Source organism: Dama dama, chromosome 22 (assembly GCF_033118175.1).
Source record: "Dama dama isolate Ldn47 chromosome 22, ASM3311817v1, whole genome shotgun sequence".
NCBI lineage: Eukaryota > Metazoa > Chordata > Mammalia > Artiodactyla > Cervidae > Dama > Dama dama.
The window spans coordinates 19,102,228-19,120,633 of NC_083702.1; the positions used below are offsets into that span (position 1 = coordinate 19,102,228).

Here is an 18,406-nt window from a genome sequence, read left to right on the forward strand (position 1 = left end):
ATATGGAGGAGTCAGGAAATTTAATGTGGAAAAGCGTGCCAGGAGGGTGTGTGTGTCTGAGTGAGACGTGGTGATTTGAAGGGTGATGTAGTTATATGCAATGGAGGCAGGTTTTGTTACATCTCTCATCAGCGTTTTAAAGCCTTGCACTCCTTCAGGTGGCCTATGTACCTGTCTGTGTATTCCAGTACCTTGTACATACCTAATATTATAGTACTATGTTATAATTGCTTATAATAAATTAGAATAGTGACATAGGGACTTCCCTGGTGGTCCAACAGCCAAGACTCAGAGCTCCCAATGTAGGGGACCCAAGTTTGGTCCCTGGTCAGGGAACTAGATCCCACATGCTGTAACTAAAAGTTCACATGCTGCAACTAAAGATCCTGAATGCTGCAACTGAGACCCAGAGCAGAAAAATAAATAAGTAAATATTAATATTAAAAAAAAAAAGAATTGTGGGACTTCCCTGGTGGTCCAGTGGGTAAGAATCCACCTTCAATGCAGGGAAAGTGAAACGTGAAAGTGAAAGTTGCTCAGTCATGTGTGACCCCATGGACTATACAGTCAGGCCAGAATACTAGAGTGGGTAGCCTCCCCTTCTCCAGGGGATCTTCCTGACCCAGGAATCGAACCGGGGTCTCCTGCATGCAGGCAGATTCTTTACCAACTGAGCTATCAGGGAATGTGGGTTCAATCCCTGGTCAGGGAACTAAAATCCCACATGTCTCTGGGCAACTAAGCCCACATGCCACAACCAAAGCATAGCAAAAAAAAAGAAAGGAAACAAAAAAAAAGCCAAAACAAAAGAATTGCAGTGTATTGTAATTGCTTGCCCCACTGACTATGGACTCTTTGAGGTGGAGACTGTTGTCCCTGGGGTCACAGAGTAAGGACTCACAAAATGGTAAATAATATGTGTTCACTGGGGTGCTTCTCAAGTGGTGCTAGTGGTAAAGAACCCGCCTGCCAGGGCTGGAGACATAAGAGATGTGGGGTCCATCCATGGGTAGGGAAGATCCCCTAGAGGAGGGCATGGCAACCCACTGCAGTATTCTTGCCTGGAAAAATCCCATGAACAGAGGAGCCTGGTGGGCTACAGTCCATGGGTTCTCAAAGAGTCAGACACAACTGAAGCGACTTGGCACACACATATTAGTTGAATGATAACTCTTCAGGGTTCCTGCTTCTCCCACCACCTTCTCTCCCTCTCCTTTTGGACCCCAGGAGACATCATGGGCACAGCCCTGCAGAACCTGGACAAGCTGGTTCAGATGCCAACTGGCTGTGGGGAGCAGAACATGGTCTACTTTGCGCCTATCATTTACGTCCTGCAGTACCTGGAGAAGACGGAGCTGCTGACGGAGGAAATCTGGTCTCAAGCGGTGGGCTTCCTGAAGCTGGGTGAGTTGGCTCACCCTTTCTTCTTGGGCACTTGCTTTGGGGCCTATGGTTGGGTTATTAAGACATAGGGAAGTTCCGTGTCTGAAGTGTCCCTTATCCTTGCAAGCCATGGGAGTGTTATTTGAAGCTGTTGCTGTCCTCTAAAACCACATCTGGCTTCCCAGGGTACCAGAGGGAACTGATGTACAAACACAGTAACGGCTCCTACAGTGCCTTTGGGGAGCAAGATGGAAATGGAAACACATGGTAATGTTGCCCAATTCCCAGTGAGTTCTGCTCCCCAGAGCATAATTCCAGAACCCTCTGGAATTATTCCTCTACCCTCCCCTTCACCCCATTCTTGCTTTCTATCCTCTACCACTTAAACATATTTTTAAAATAAATTTTACTTTTTTATTTATGGCCATGTTGGGTTTTTGTTGCTCTGTGGGCTTTCTCTAGTTTGGGTATGTGAGTTTTCTCTTGTTGTGGTGTGTGGGTTTCTCTTATGAAGCACAGGCTCTAGGTGTGGGCTCAGCAGTTGTGGTATGTGGGTCTTAGTTGCACTGTGGCATGTGGAATCTTCCCGGACCAGGGATGGAACCCGTGTCCCCTGCATTGGCAGGCGGATTCTTATCTGCTGTGCCACCAGGGAAGTCCTCCTCTACCACTTTAATACTATTTATTTCAGCCTTGTGTATGGTCAAACCCCTTACCCTTCTCCCTGATCTTGCACCTACCAGTTCTTGTCCCCATGAAGGCCAAGTAAGGCCTCCCTTTTCCAGGCTTCCTATGGCATTATGTTTCCTCAACTCCTCTTCTGGAGTTGAGGAACAAACGGTGGAACTATCGCACACCCTGGAGGAGGAAATGGCAACTCACTCCAGTATTCTTGCCTGGAGAATCCCACAGACAGTGGAGGCTGGTGGGCTATAGTCCATGGGGTGGCAAAGAGTCAGACACAACTGAAGTGACTTAACACATTGAACCCTCACCTAGAAATCTGCCTTAATGTAGATTTCCCTCTGTACCCATGTAGGCTGACAGCCTTTGTCACCAAATGCTTTGGCCAGGCTCGGCAATTCATCTTCATTGACGACAAGAACATCCAGGATGCTCTTGAGTGGATGGCAGGAAACCAGCTCTCCAGTGGCTGCTACGACAACGTGGGACAGCTCCTTCACACAGCTATGAAGGTGCGGCCCTGCCCAGGGGCCTGGAGTCCCTGAGAAGAACTTGACCTCTGATTGCACAGAATCAAGAGAGTGCTGGCCCTGGGTTTGGTTCTTTAGGTCTCTGGCCTGGCTAAGGGGTGACCTTGGTCAATATTCTTAGCCAGCCTGAGCCTGAGCTTCCACGTCTGTAAAATGAGAACATGTACTAGGACATGGTTCTCAAAGTGCAGTCCCCAGGTTCAGCAGTACTGGCCACCACCTGAGAACTTGTTTGAAATGCTAATTCCAGCTCTCACCCCCAGATCTAGTCAGAGGAACTCTGGGGGGTGTGGGCCAGCATTTGTATTTTAACGTAGTCCTCTGGGTTTTTCAAATACTTGCTGAAGTTTGAGGACCATTGGACTAGAAGGTCTCTGAGCATTTTACTAACTCCCTAAGTCTGGAGCAAAGCCATTTGCTCTGATGGGAATTCCTAAACAGCCCAGTGCCTTTTTTTTTTTTCTTTTAAAAATAACTTTGCTATTTTAAAAAAGTAATTATTTGTTTATTTTGGCTGGGCTTGATTTTTGCTGTAGCACAGGCTCAGTAGTCACTATGCACAGGCTTAGTTGCCCCAGGGTATGTGGGATCTTAGTTACCCAAGCAGGGATCAAACTCACATCCACTGCATTGGAAGACAGATTCTTAACCACTGGACCACCAGAGAAGTCCCCAACCCAGTATTTATTGTAAGGTGGTCTACTGTCTGCCAGAGACTACGTACTCTGTTTATTTGGTGTTTAATGTTTGTTGTTGTTTAGTTGCTTAGTCGTGTCTGACTCTTTACGACCCCATGGACTGCAACCCTGCCAGGCTCCTCCATCCATGGGGTTACCCATGGGTTGCCATTTCCTTTTCCGGGGGATCTTTCTGACCCAGGGATTGAACCCGTGTCTCTTGCATCTCCTGTTTTAAGCAGGCAGATTCTTTACCACTGAGCCACCTGGGGAGCCCATTTAATGTTTACAACAAATCAATAGGCTAAGTCCTAGCATGGGGCTTCCCAGGTGGCTCAGTGGGTAAAGACTCCACCTGTGACGCAGGAGATGTGAGTTTGATTCCTGGGTTGGGAGGATCCCCTGGAGAGCATGGCAACCCACTCTAGTATTCATGTCTAGAGAGTCTCATGGACAGAGGAACCTGGCGGGGCATAGTCCATAGAGTCACAAAGTGTTGGACACAACTGAAGCAGCTGAGCACGCACACACAAGTCCTGGCATGCCATTTTAAGACCATTTTACAGATGAAGAAACGAGGCGCAGGGGTTACGTAAAGCACCCGAGGTGATTGTTTGTGGGAGCGGGACTGCCATTTGAACCCCAGCAGTTGGACTCCAGGGGCATTGCTCTCCTCCATGCACTGCACTGCCTGACCCCTCCCAATACAGGGTGAGGTGCTGGGGTATGAGCAGCTCTTGTTCAATTCAGAACAGACCCAGTGAAAGAAAGACTGAACCAACTTTCCTGGAGGAATCATTATTGCTATTCCAGGCCCTGGATTAAAAATCTTGAGTATTGAAAACAAAATCTCTGTATGATTCATTAGTATTCCTCATGTAAGGTCCTTGCAGTGTCCCCCATGTGTATAGTACAAGCCTGGATGTGACTAGAACAAGATTCTAGAGGTTTTTCCTCCTCCCGTCTTACCAGAGCTGGCCAGTCTGTCAAGAAACACATCATTTGTCTTGTCAAGTTTGGTGGTTTGGTCCTTAGCGGGAGCTCTGGACTTAAACTCCTTGGGCTCAAAACCCAGCCCTTCAGCTTATTAGTTGTGTATTCTTGAACAAACTATTTCACCTTTTTAAATGTTTGTTCTTTTATCTATTAAACAAAGAGCATAACTTAGATTACATATTTTTTTAAAGAAAAGACTAATATTCTTAGTGAAAGTCATTAATCAAGGACAGATGTCACCTAATGTCTCCTGGAGAAGACGCTGGGCTTTTTTTCACTTGAGGGGAACATTCATCTGGGGAAGGCTCAGATTCAGTAAAAATCTGAGAATAAGAAATTTTCTTCTTATCCCCTGCTCCCTTCTTGTTTAAAAAAATAATCTGTTATGCTTCCTAACCCCTTCTCTTGGGTTTCCTAAATACCCACTCAGAGCTGAAGACCTCATGTTACTCCTTGAAGGTTACTTGAAGGTCACTGTTGAAGGCTGTGCATCATTGAAGTCCCTCCAGTCCTCTTCCCCACCCCCACCCACTGTCTGTCCTGGAGTCTTGAGGTCCAGTCAGCCTGTGGAAAGGAGCACTTTTTTATTTTCTTAATTCAAAAATTGAGGCGTGGAATGGGGTGGGAGGTGGGAGAGAGGTTCAAGAGGGAGGGAACATATGTATACCTATGACTGATTCATGTTGGTGTATGGCAGAAACTAGCACAATATTGTTAAGCAATTATCCTTCAGGTAAAAAATAATAATAAATAAAAAATTTTGTTTCAATTGGAAGATAATTGCTTTCCAATGTTGTATTAGCTTTTACTGTAGAACAGTGTGAATTAGGCATGTGAGTATATATGTCCCCTCCCTCTTGAGCCTTCCTTCTACCTCTCTCCCACCCCTCCCACCCCCATCTCACCCCTTTAGGTCATCACAGAGCACAGAGCTGAGCTCCCTGTGCTATATAGCAGCTTCCCGCTAGCTATGTATTTTACACAAACTAGTGTATTATATGTCAATGCTACTCTCCCAATTCATGCTACCCTTCCCCCATCCCTGTGTCCACATGTCTGTTCCCTGCATCTGCTAATTCATCTGTTCAGAGAGGACGCCTTTTTGTAGTTTGTAGTTTGCACACAATTCTTGCGCGTGCTGGCTGTGGCCCTGACTTCCTGTCTCCCTGTCTCCCTCCAGGGTGGAGTTGATGATGAGGTCTCCTTGACTGCCTACATCACGGCTGCATTGTTGGAGATGGGCAAGACCACAGATGTGAGTTTCTCTAGCTCCTCCCCTTGACACTCTTCGGATCATGCCTGTTTCTAGAGAAAGTTACCTGGTTTTGTTCCTCTCCAGCCTTTTAAACTCAAAAGAGGGGATGGTGACTTCCTTATCACTTACACTTTTTAAAGGAATGCCTTCTAAATTCAGTTCTTTACTTTTCAGGACCCAATGGTGAGTCAGGGGTTGCAGTGTCTCAAGAGTTCTGTTTCCTCTACCACCAACCTGTACACACAGGCCCTCCTTGCTTATACGTACTCTCTGGCTGGGGACATGTACGTCAGAAACATTCTTCTTGAAAAGCTAGATCAACAGGCTATTGTCTCAGGTATGTTGGCTATGTTAGCTTTTGCTTTGTTTTTTGCCACACTGCACGGTATGCAGAACTTCCTAGAAAAGGGATCAAAACCACTGGGCTGCCAGGGAAGTCCTTTTTATTTTATGTCATGATGTGTGGCTTGCAGGATCTTAGTTCCCTGAACAGGGATCAAACCCAGGTCTACAATAGTGAAAGCTCTGGGTCCTAACCACCGGACTCCCAGGGAAGTCCCAGTTTTTTTGAAATTGTGAAAAGATGTGAAAAATTTCCCTAGTCTCCATAGTCCCACATATGTTCAGTTCTAGGATTCATTTTAGTAAAAGTTAAGTCATAAAATCACTACTAAGAGTTTTGTGGGAAAACCCCTGAAAGTCCTCAAAGGGCATGTTATATTTTTAACATGAAGAGAAAATAGATGGTAGAAGCCGATCAGAAAATGTACTGGCATTGGAGAATCCCCAGTTTAACAGTTCTTTGGTGTAAAGCCACTGAGGCTGATGGGGTAAAGTGAACTTAGAGATTTCTTGAGGTCCTTCTCAAACTTTGGATGTATTTAAGAATAATTTGCAATATTCTGGGAATTTCCTATTGGTCCAGTGGCTAAGACTCAGCACTTTTACTACTCTAAGATCCCTAAGATCCTGCAAACCCTGTGGCATGGCCAAAAAAAAATTAGATATTCTAACAGATCTTGTAAATAAAATATTAATGCATTTTATTTACCTAGCTCTTTATTTAAAATTATACTTCCAGGCAGAAATTTAATCTCAGCCTTCATGTATACAAATGTCATTGCTGAACTGTCCTCTCATCAGGGCTGTGGGTAGGTTTTTGGCCTGTGTATAAGCAACTCCAGTCCTGGAATGGGGGTCTCAGACAGTGGGCGGAGTTATACCTGCTCAGGTATATATCAACTTAATGTGATCATCTCTTCCTCATTACATTGCATTGTAGGCTCACATGTTTTCTTTTGTTCTTCCACTTAGATTGCCTCCTTTGGGCTATGTATTTATTATCTCTGAACTTATATATTTATATTAAAAATTTATTTTTTGGTTGTGTCAGGTATTAGTTGCGGTATGCAGGATTTTTCACTGAGGCTCAGGGACTCTCTAGTTGCAATGTGGGCTCAGTTTCTCTGTGGCATGTGCGAACTTAGTTCCCTGACCATGGATCGAATCTTTGTCCCCTGTGTTGCAAGGCATATTCATAACAACTGGACCACCAGGGAAGTCCCTAAACTTATATTTAATAAGGCTTCTAGCTTCCACTCTTCTCATTTCCACTTGCTGTTCTTTATCTTCAAGTTACCATCGTGGCTGTCATAGAGATGGGATTTGACCTCATAATCTGTTTGCTTGCTCTCATTAGCATTTCTTCTATGGTTTCTCAGCATTTTTATACATATTCTGCCGTATGTTATCATTGCTGGAGGCATTTATTGATGCTCCCAACTTTATCCATGGGAATTATGTGTGGGTGTACACACATACACAAATTCTTGCATATACATTATGGCCAATAAGTCAGAAGATTTGAGAAATATTTTTTTCTGACTGATGATTAATTTTTGGTTGCTACTTTCTCTGATTTGGGGCTTCCCAGGTGGCTCAGCTGTGAAGAATCCACCTGCCAATGAAGGAGACGCGGTTGATCCCTGGGTGGGGAAGATCCCCTCGAAAAGGAAGTGGCAACCCATTACAGTATTCTTGCCTGCAGAATTCCATGGACAGAGGAGCCTGGTGGGCTACAGTCCATGTCAGACATGAGTCAGACATGACTGAAGCAACTTGGCACACTTGGTGCACACACATTTACAAAGTGAAAATGGGAAAGTCATTTCCTTCCAAGACTTTCCTAATCATGCGTTTTTCTCCATAGGAGAGTCCATTCACTGGAGCCAGAAACCTGCTCCAACTTCAGATGCCAGCCCTTGGTCTCAGCCTGAGGCTGTAGATGTGGAACTCACGGCCTATGTATTACTGACCTTGCTTAGCAAAGATGACCTGACTCAAAAGGAGCTAAGCAAGGCCACTGGCATAGTGGCTTGGTTGACCAAGCAGCAAAATGCATATGGGGGCTTCTCTTCCACTCAGGTAAATAGCTTGTTCTTTTGCCATTTATCAGGCAGGATTGGATCCCACATGGAGAGAGATGAAAAACGATCACGCTTGCCCTCTAGGTCTAGGGACTAATCATTCTACAGCAAGGGAGAAAAATCATGATTGAAAAAGACATAGAAGTGTGAAGTAATTAGCCTCCAACTAATAAAAAAGAAAAAAAAAAAAGACATAGAAGGATTCATAAAATTAGGTCATATGAGCACATAAATAGTACTATACATATTTAAGTCTTACTTTGTAGAGTACGAAACATCACAAGATCCATGTTTTACATGTAAAGAGGACATGTATAATTGTGGCTAAATTTACATAGTCACAAATTGGAAAGCCAGTTATGGGGTCTGTAAGCATAAAGGCACGACTTTATGGGCATACCTCTTTCTTCTATTTCAGGTATGGGAAATCTGGTAAGACATAGTCTTTAAAAAGTTTACAATCTAAAAGGAAAGCTAGGAAAAGTTGTATATACTACAAAGTAGCATCTGTCTTATTCCCAGATGATGAAAAGATTGTCACATGGCATAATGGCTAAGGAGCTTCCCACGTGGCTCAGATGGTAAAGAATCTGCCTGCGGTGCAGGAGTCTGGGACTCAGTCTCTGGGTCGTGAAGATCCTCTGAAGAAGGGAATGGTAACCCACTCCAGTATTCTTGCCTGGAGAATCTCATGGACAGAGGAGCCTAGCGGGCTTGAGTCCGTGGGGTGGCAAAGAGTCAGACATGACTGAATGACTAACACACACACGCACAATGGCTAAGAAGGCTTGTCCTTCAAGGATGGCTTTTCCAAGGATCCCCTGATACCCTGTGTCACAGAAGATCTTTATGCAGTTAAATAACTTGGAAAAACATGCAATTTTTAGGGCTATCAAGCTACTGCTGTTTCCTTCCCAAATAAGGAGACTGCAAAACAGATATTAGACAGTGATCCCCTCACTCCTAATAATAACCTGTTCTGAAGCTAGGCTTCATTGCTGAGTATGAACATATGAAATTAAGCCTAACAACCTATGATGTCTGATAATAACTTGATGGTGATTTTCTATGCAGGTAAGAAGTGATTTCTATGTGAGCTTTCCCAGCATGGCTGAATGTGGGTCTTAGAGTCTTAGAGAAGGTATCATTCACTTTAGCAAACACTAATCGGGTGTCTAGGCTTTAGGGTTGTTGGAAGTTACTTCCGGTGGCTCACAAAACAGTAAGTATATGCCTATTGTTCTCAGGACACCGTGGTGGCTCTCCAAGCTCTCGCCAAGTATGCCACCACTGCCTATGTGAGGTCGGAGCAAGTCAGCCTGGCAGTGAAATCCGCTCAGAATTTCCAGCACACCTTCAATGTTCAAGCTGCCAACCGTTTGGTGTTTCAGCGGGAGATGTTGCCCCATATCCCTGGGGTGTACACCTTGGAGGCCTCAGGCCAGGGCTGTGTTTATGTGCAGGTAAGCAGAGCTTTGGGCTTCCCAGGTGCCTCAGTGGTAAACTATCCACCTGAAATGCAAGAGACATGGGTTCAATCCCTGGGTCGGGAAGATCCCCAGAAGAAGGGGAATGGCAACCCACTTCACTATTCTTGCCTGGAAAATCTCACAGACAGGGAAGCCTGGTGGGCGACAGTCCATGGGGTCAGAGTCAGGCACAGCTGAGCGACTAGACAGCAACAACAAAGCTGAGCTCCCACAGGACTAGTGTGAGTTGGGGAGGAGAGTCTGAGAGTATCTCAACCTCCAGCAGAACCTTCTCTATCTTATTTGTAAGGAAAGTCATTCAAGCCATACAATGGTTAAAATTCTCCCCAACCCTGATTTCTCCAACTGTTTTTTGTTTCGTCCAACTAGACGGTGCTGAGATATAATATCCTCCCTCCGAATACTGTGGAGGCCTTTAGTCTTAGTGTGAAAACAAGGAGAACTCAGTGTAAGCAACATATTTCACTTGGATCCTTGGTGCTGACGATCCAAACCAGGTGAGGAGAGCAGAGAGGGGTTGGGGGGCATCTAGGATGGGGTGGCTGAGTTGGAGTGTGTATGGACGTGTGTCTGTGTATGTGTGTGTGTGTGTATACTGTGAACACACAGGGTGCTGAGAGGGAAGACAATGGGCTGACACAGGTTTGCTTCTTTCTGCCCTCAGTTATGTGGGGAGTCGCAGCTCTTCCAATATGGCTATTGTGGAGGTCAAGATGCTTTCTGGATTCAGTCCTGTGGAGGGCACCAATCAGTTAGTAAGTTGCTTCTGTTTTCTAGTTTTGAAGGAGGACTAATGATCATAGCTTTTAATTATCATTAAAAAGCTGGTGAGTTGGGCATGATGATTTATACATGCAACTAACTCATGATTATAGTTTCTAAATGGGCTACAAAGATGCATCAAGTATATGAGATTGAGGGCAGGTGGAGAAGAGGGCAACAGAGGATGAGATGGTTGGATGGCATTGTCAACTCAATGAACATGAGTTTGAGAAAGCTCCTGGAGATGGTGAAGGAGAGGGAAGCCTGGCGTGCTGCAGTCCATGGGATTGCAAAGAGTCATACACGACTGAGTGACTGAACATAAACAGTTCAGTCTTGGAGCCAGTTACTGTCTTGGTTCCTTTTTCTTACGTTTTTCCATGTTAAGAAAACACATGTTGCTTTTGTAACCATGGCAGAGCTTTGCAAGACGACCCTAGAGGATAAGAAAGGCTCTGGCTCTCAGTCTCTCTCTTTTTTTCCATCCTTTCTTATTCAGCTTCTCCAGCAACCACTGGTGAAGAAGGTTGAATCTGAAATTGACACAGTCAACATCTACTTGGAAGAGGTATGGGGTCAGGAACTGAACCAAAGAGCTTGATTGCTTATGTGTCTTTTCAACTTCCCTGCTAATGTACATGCACCAGTGTCACACACATGAGGTTGAGCAACCTGAGAGGGTCAGTTCACAACCACTTTGGAGTAAGCCCTGTATAGCTTCTTTTGGAACAACGCTGGTGAGTGAACAACTCTGGGGCTTCCCTTATGGCTCAGATGGTAAAGAATCTGCCTGCAATGCAGGAGAACCGAGTTTGATCCCTGGATTGGGAAGATCCCTTGAAGAAGGGAATGGCAACCTACTCCAGTATTCCTGCCTGGAGAACTCCGTGGACAGAGGAGCCTGGCAGGCTATAGTCCATGGGATCACAAAGAGTTGGACATGACCGAGAGACTAACACATACACACACACACTGGTTAGCGTATCAGGAACAACCGTGAAATCATGATGCTGTAGTTTAAATGATGCTTTCATACACACCTTCCCTGAGTCTCACATACCACCCCTCCTTCTATGTAAGGAGATTTAGGCTGAAGTGATCAAGTAGGTGTGCTTGTCAACTCAACCTTTTTGTCAGGAGTCAAGGTGGGAGTTGAACCTGGGGATACTAATTTCCACAACACCATTCCTAAGACTGCAGTGGCCAGATGGTCTGTGTACCAAGCAGTCAGTCAGCTTCTAACTCGAAACATCAAGTCTAATGGTCTAAAAGCCAACCATGATTATATCTGTGACTATTTCCTTTTTTCTGTGTATCTTTTCCCCTTTGCTCTTTACCAGTATTATCGGGGGCAACCTCATTCACATTTAACAAAAGTTACTTTTGGCTGTATTCCTCTTCTCTGCTGTTCTTTGTTATTTGATTATTTGGTTTTGGTGCTCTGTTTAATTAATTTCTTCCTTTTTAAAAATTATTTGTTATTTTTGGCCCCAAGGCTTGAGGGATCTTAGTTCCTGGACCAGGGATTGAACCCGGGTCCATGTAGTGAAAGCACTGAGTTGTAACCACCAGACCACTAGGGAACGCCTTTGTTTTGGGCTGAAGACAGGAGGAAAGGATATTTTCTGTCATTCTTTTTCTAACTTCTTAAATTGAATGCTAAATTTGCTTATTTTTAATCTCTCATTTTCTGATTAAACTATAAATTTCCCTCTAAGTATATTCTTTGTCCAACAATTTTTGACATGCATTGTTTTAACTACTTACTTTTATATTTTAATTTTTTGAAAATTCATGGGATATTTAAAGCCACGTTTTTGTTACTAATTTCTAACTTTTTTGCACTATGGTCTGAGATCATGATAGTGAGCTTCTAAAATGCATTGAGTTTTCTTTTGTGACCTAATATGTGGTCTGTTTTTGGAAATGTTCATTATGTGCTACAAAAGAATATCCAGGCCCTTTCTTTTGGGTCGGGAAGATCCTCTGGAGAAGGAAATGGCAACCACTCCAGTACTCTTGCCATGGATGGAGGAGCCTGGTAGGCTGCAGTCCATGGCGTCGCAAAGAGTTGGACACGACTGAGCAACATCACTTTCTCTTTTTCTTTCTTTTCTCTTGGGTATGGATTTGCTCTAGATCTAAAAGTCCAAAATGATTATTTCTGTTGTTCATGCCTTTGTTATCTCTGCTTATTTTTTCTGCTCCATCTATCAGTTTTTGAAAATCTGTCAAAATTTGTAATTACAGTGGTTGATTGGTCCTTTATCCATTTAGGTATGCTATTCTGTCAGTCATTTCTTGATATATTTTATGATTATATAATTAGGGTTGTATGTTTTATGAACATATCTTTTTCAATTTCCTTTTTATTAGTATATACTGTCCTTCATTTACATTATATATATCTATATATATATTTCTTTGCCTTAGATTTCTACACACATGTGTGCTTTTTTTTGCTTTAGATTCCATCTGATCAGATGTTAAGTCTGCTATCCCAGCTTTCTTTTGGTGTATATTGGTCATTTGCTTTAAATCTTTATGATAACTAAATGATTGATGAGAGCAGTAGTTCCAAAAACATTTTCTCAGGACCCCTCTATACTCTTAAATGATCTCAAAGAGCTGATGATAGCGTGGGTTACATCTATTTATCTTATTAGAAAAGATAATGTCTTATCTTATTAGACATTTATCTTATTAGAAACTAAAAATGAGAAAAACATTAAAATATTTATTAAGCTATTTAAAAACAATAGTCATAAGCTCACTACATTTTAATATAACATTTCATCAAAAATGTATTTCCCGAAACAACAAAAAAATTAGTGAGAATAGCAGATTGTTTTACATTTTTGCTTTAATATCTAGCTTAATCAGAGAGAGTGAAATTCTCCAGTCTGCTTTGGCATTCAGTCTGTCGAAATATCACAAATCAAGTGGTCCCCTTTCACTAGTACAGTGAAAGAGAATGAGAATGAAAAAAATGAATAATGTCTTAGTATTATTCCCAAAATAATTCTGATCTCACAGATTGCCAGATAGTCTTGGGCATTCCTGAGAATTCCCGGACCATGTTTTATGAAGCCCTGTACCCACTCCAGTATTCTTGCCTGCAGAATCCCATGGCCAGAGGAGCCTGGCAGTCTACAGTCCATGAGGTCTTGAAGAATCAGTCAGAACTGAATGACTAAGTACACAGAACATACCTAAAGAAATCTCTTTCAGAATTTCTTCCACTTCACCATTTATAACTTCACGTCTAAATTTATAACATAAATCTTATTTTTTCTATTAGATTAATTTATACAATTGTCTTGAACTCTCCATTTATTCATTTATTCAACAAACAGTTTTTGAGCAATCGACATATACCAGATACTCTTTAACATGATAGAGATGTGGCAATAAAAGTCATAGACATGACTCCTGCCCTCATGGAGCTGATATTCTAATGGAGAGACAAACAATATGCAAAATTAAAAAATACATGTACATGCATAAACATACATATTTAGGAATAGTTTTAGTAGTCATCAGTGCTATGTAGGAGTGTGGTAGGGCTAAGCCAGGATGTGACTGTTTTATTTTATTTTATTTATTTGCCTGCACCGGGTCTTAGTTGTGGCACTCAGGATCTTTGAACTTCATTGTGGCATGCAGGATCTTTAGTGTCGGCATGTGAACTCTTAGTTGCGGCATGTGGGCTCTACTTCCCTGACCAGGGATCAAACCCAGGCCGCCTGCACTGGGAGCTCAGAGTCTTAGCCACTGGACCACCAGCGAAGTCCAGTGTGATTGTTTTAAAGTCACGTGGTCAGGAAAGGCCTCTCTGAGGAGACGTCATTGGATCAGAGAGCTGAATGAAGAGAGAAAACCAATCGTGTGTATAAAGCTGTTGAAGGATAACGGAAGCATCTGTTCCTTTGGCCACTACACTTAATTTAGTAGAGGAGCTATAGCTTAGACCAGACCAAGAGTGGACCCATTTTACAGAAGGGCCAGGAAACTGTAAGATGCTGAGAAGAAAGAGCCAGAAAGACAGCAGGAGGCAATTTTGGGAGTGGCAAGAAGCAGAGGTAGAAGGGTTTCAGGAAATCTGTGTGAAGACAGCAAGAGTCTTTCTTTTTTTTTTTTAATTTATTTTTTATTTTTTTAATTTATTTTAATTGGAGGCTAATTACTTTACAATATTGTGGTGGTTTTGGCCATACATTCACATGAATCAGCCATGGGTGTACATATGTTCCCCATCCTGACCCTCCCTCCCACCTCCCTCCCCATCCCATCCCTCAGGGTCATCCCAGTGCACCAGCCCTGAGCACCCTGTCTCATGCATCAAACCTGAACTGGCGATCTATTTCACATATGATAATATACATATTTCAATGCCATTCTCTCAAATCATCCCACCCTTGCCTTCTCCCACAGAGTCCAAAAGTCTGCTCTTAACATCTGTGTCTTTTTCAGCAAGAGTCTTTCAATCTCCACATTGCAGAGATGTTATTTTCACTTTTGTTTTAATGGGATTTTGTCTGTCTTCCAGCTCGGAAAGGAAACTCAGACCTATACCTTTACCATCAGCCAAAGTGTGTTGGTCACCAACCTCAAACCAGCAACCATCAAAGTCTATGACTACTACCTGCCAGGTGAGGGCCAGTATTTACCTGCATCTCCTGACATATTTCTGCCTCCTTCTTCATGATCTCTCTCTTGATTTTCTAAATACTCTTTTCCAAGCCAAGTGTACATCATTATCTGATCTCCTAACACTTTTTGATTCGGTTATATGCTGTTTTTAAAAAGTCTTCTGAATAAGACATATTTTATACAACATGGTCCATAGACCAAAAGAATAATATTCTCTAAGGACTAACTATTCTTAATATGTTTGCTTAGATGAATAATTTACTGCAAGCATGCAAATTTTTGTCACTGAAAACTTGCTGTATTCTGAATATGCTCGTAACCTACAGAAATCTTTTGGAAAGGGTTAAGGCAGTAACTTGTTCTAAATGGATTTTTTTAAAGAGTAGCTTCTAAAATTTATTTATTTTAATTAACTTATTTTATTTTTGGTTCTACTGGGTCTTCATTACTGTGTGTGGGCTTTCTCTAGGTGCGGCGAGCAGGAGCTACTATTTGTTGTGGTGTGTGGGCTTCTCATTGTGGTGGCTTCCCTTCTTGTGGAGCTTGGGCTGTAGAGTGCGGGCTCAGTAGTTGTGGCCTATGGGTTTAGTTGCTCTTTGGCATGTGGGATCTTCCTGAACCCATGTCTCCTGCATTGGCAGGCGGATTCTTCTTATCCACTGTACCACCAAGGAGTCCTAAACCGATAACTTTCATGTAGTTTCTCTCTGAATGTATGAGGTCTGCGATATAATGATATATGTTCTATAATTTTACAGATGAGCAGGCAACAGTTCAGTATTCTGATTCCTGTGAATGAGGTAAGCCCAGAAGAGAGAAGGGTGGGCTTTGGGGGTGGGATGGTAATATTTAAAAGTTAAGCAGTCTTTCTGAGTTACTAGTATTATCTTTTGGAAGCTTATATTTGATAAAAATGAACTTTCCTTTTTTGTCCTGAATTCTTTTATTTAAAAAAATTGAGGTATAGTTGTACACTATGTCCTGAACTCCTGGAAAAAAGAGGAATCATCTCATTGTTCACACAAGAAAAAGTTAATAGTGGTAGTTGTATGAACAGGTTCCATGTGATTTTTAAAACCACTGTTTTTTTTGTTTTTCCTAGCTGAAAAATGTTCTGATTATTAATTATATATCTTTTTATATAAAAATACTAAGACAAAGTAAAGGTGAGCTGATTCTACTTCCCTGAGATGACACTCTTACTAATAATCCCATCCCATGTTTTGTGAGATTCTTTTTTTCTTCTAGACAGAAAAAAGCTCCTCTATAATTGTGAAGACTTTCTGAGTATCATGATATCTTCTGTCTTTGTTTTTCCCCCAGGAGAGAAGTTGGAAAGAGACTAAAGAAATCCTCCATGATGTCGCTGAACAGCATTCTTCTGAAATGTCTCTGAAAGCAGAACTCATTCAGTCAGTCAAACAATTTGATTTCTCGTGTGAAAAAATAAAATGTAACCAAGTTAAACTGAAGATCGGAATGACTCTGTGAGGTGATTCATGAATTGCGCAGCATTCCCTCTAGCAACCAAAGGATGCTCCAAGACATTATTGTTGTTGTTCAGTCGCTAAGTCTTGTCTGATTCTTTGCGACCCCATGGACTACAGCATCCCAGGCTCCTCTGTCCTCTGATATCTCCCAGAGTTTGCCCAGATTCATGTCCATTGAGTCTGTGATGCTGTCTAGTCATCTCATCCTCTGCTGCCCCCTTCTTTTTTTCTTTTGCCCTCAGTCTTTCCCAGCATCAGGGTTTTTTCCCTGTGAGTCAGCTCTTTGCATCAGGTGGCCAAAGTATTGGAGCCTCAGCTTCAGCCTCAGTCCTTCCAATGAATATTCAGATCTGTACAAAAGGAAATTAGCAAAAGAAAAGAAAGGATTATTTTTAGGCCAGGACATCTTCTTTTGGGGGGGTTGGAGGGGCGAGAATGACAAGGGTTTTTACCACATAGATTGCCTCTTCTTCCTCTGGGGGATGGAGAGGGCCCACGTGGCAGATGATCTCATTGGTGGTGAGCAGAATACTCTGGAATAGTTGATTAAGATTACATTCTGGGGGAAGGTCAAGACTGCAAGTAGGTTAGGTATTACATTTAGGTTTGGTATCAGGGGATTTAGCACAAGTGACACCATTTTAGGCCTGTGGTTTTTCTCTTTAACAGTCTGATTGACTAGTGAGTGGGTAATGGATGCACAGACCTGAACCTCAGCTACTTTCTGTGGCTTCACAGGTGCAGAGGTGCCAGAATAAAGTGCTGGGGAAGATGGCCTAGGAATCACCACACGCAGGAGGAATGATACAGGAAAGCTCCTTGGAGTAGGATCATTGGTTTAACCATTGTGTTGAGCCATCTGGGACTCTCCAGAGAGGAGAAGATGGTAGAGGTGTTCCAGGGAAGATAAAAATGTCTTCATGGAGTTTAAATCTAAGGGAAAATGTGATTTAGGTATTTGGGACTAGACTAAAAAGATTCTGTTTTCTTCTCTTTGAAAAGAAAATTTGTGCACTTGACTGCATATTTCCATGGATACCAAAGGTTCTGTTTAAATCTGATGATTATTCTTTAACAAAAACTCACATTATAGTTTCTTCTTTAAAACTTTTGACCCAGACTTCGCCAAGAATTGAGTTAAGCATTCAGAGAGCAATCCAAAGAGAATTGTAATTAAGGGATTGCATTCAGCCAGTTGTCACTGCAGGGCAAACAGTGATCAATAACAAGAAAAGTAGCTGCCAGAGTTCCCTTACTTAGTGGCTTTGCTTTTGTCCAGCCTTTTTCCATTTGGGTTATCTGTCACAGGATAATCTTCCTTGGGGAAATGTTTTTGTTTTGGAAACAAGCTTGGAGGCAATAGGAATAGAGGTGGAAGATAAATGATATTTAAACAGAGAAGATTCTCAAGGTAATTACACCCTTTCACCCTGGATGTCCACACTCTGATCTTGCTCCTCTAGGTCAGAAACTCTGACCAAAGAATCAGGGAAAAGTAAGTCCATGATGTACAGATATTTCCCTAAACCCAAAGCCATGCTTACATAAACTGTTTGTTCCTTATCTCCGCCAACCTAGACGTTGCCCAGCTCGTCCTAGGAGTTCCCAAAGTGAGAGAAGATGGAGAACGTATCCCAGAAGGCCATCTCTAATCCTGCCTTACCCTTTGGTATCATGTGAAGAGAACAGAGAACCCTAAAAAGGGCAGTCATGGGACTTCCCTGGTGGTCCAGTGGGAAACACTCTGCACTCCCAGTGTAGGAGGCCCAAGTTCAATTGCTGGTCAGGGAACTAAATCCCACATGTAACAACTAAAGAGTAAAGATCCTAAGTGTCTCAACAAAGACACAACCATATAAACATAAATAAATAAATATTAAAAAAAAAAAGGAAATTGTGAATGCTCCTCCTAGCCAATGAAAGTTCCAGCCCCCTACTTTTAGGTCTGTAGTTCCTGCCAAAACACGTCCTTTTTTGTAATGGACGGATGCGGTGGTCTTCAAGATTTAGGAAGTTATGTCTGGGCAAAAAAACCCAAATCAAATGATTATAAGAACAAT

The 18,406-nt window shown here is 42.5% G+C and overlaps 1 protein-coding gene across 1 annotated transcript in view; it reads left to right on the top strand.

The window, feature by feature from the left end:
* Window positions 1-16,291, top strand: part of A2ML1 (alpha-2-macroglobulin like 1) — a 47,464-nt gene extending 31,173 nt beyond the window's left edge. The window contains exons 24-35 of the mRNA XM_061123947.1: window positions 1,228-1,404; window positions 1,569-1,650; window positions 2,423-2,579; window positions 5,451-5,525; window positions 5,700-5,862; window positions 7,735-7,949; window positions 9,199-9,414; window positions 9,811-9,938; window positions 10,106-10,196; window positions 10,703-10,771; window positions 14,753-14,855; window positions 15,615-16,291. Coding sequence (XP_060979930.1) covers window positions 1,228-1,404; window positions 1,569-1,650; window positions 2,423-2,579; window positions 5,451-5,525; window positions 5,700-5,862; window positions 7,735-7,949; window positions 9,199-9,414; window positions 9,811-9,938; window positions 10,106-10,196; window positions 10,703-10,771; window positions 14,753-14,855; window positions 15,615-15,655 — 1,517 coding nt within the window. The 3' untranslated portion in view covers window positions 15,656-16,291. The remainder of the gene's footprint in view (window positions 1-1,227; window positions 1,405-1,568; window positions 1,651-2,422; window positions 2,580-5,450; window positions 5,526-5,699; window positions 5,863-7,734; window positions 7,950-9,198; window positions 9,415-9,810; window positions 9,939-10,105; window positions 10,197-10,702; window positions 10,772-14,752; window positions 14,856-15,614) is intronic.
* The last annotated feature ends 2,115 nt before the right edge of the window (window positions 16,292-18,406 follow it).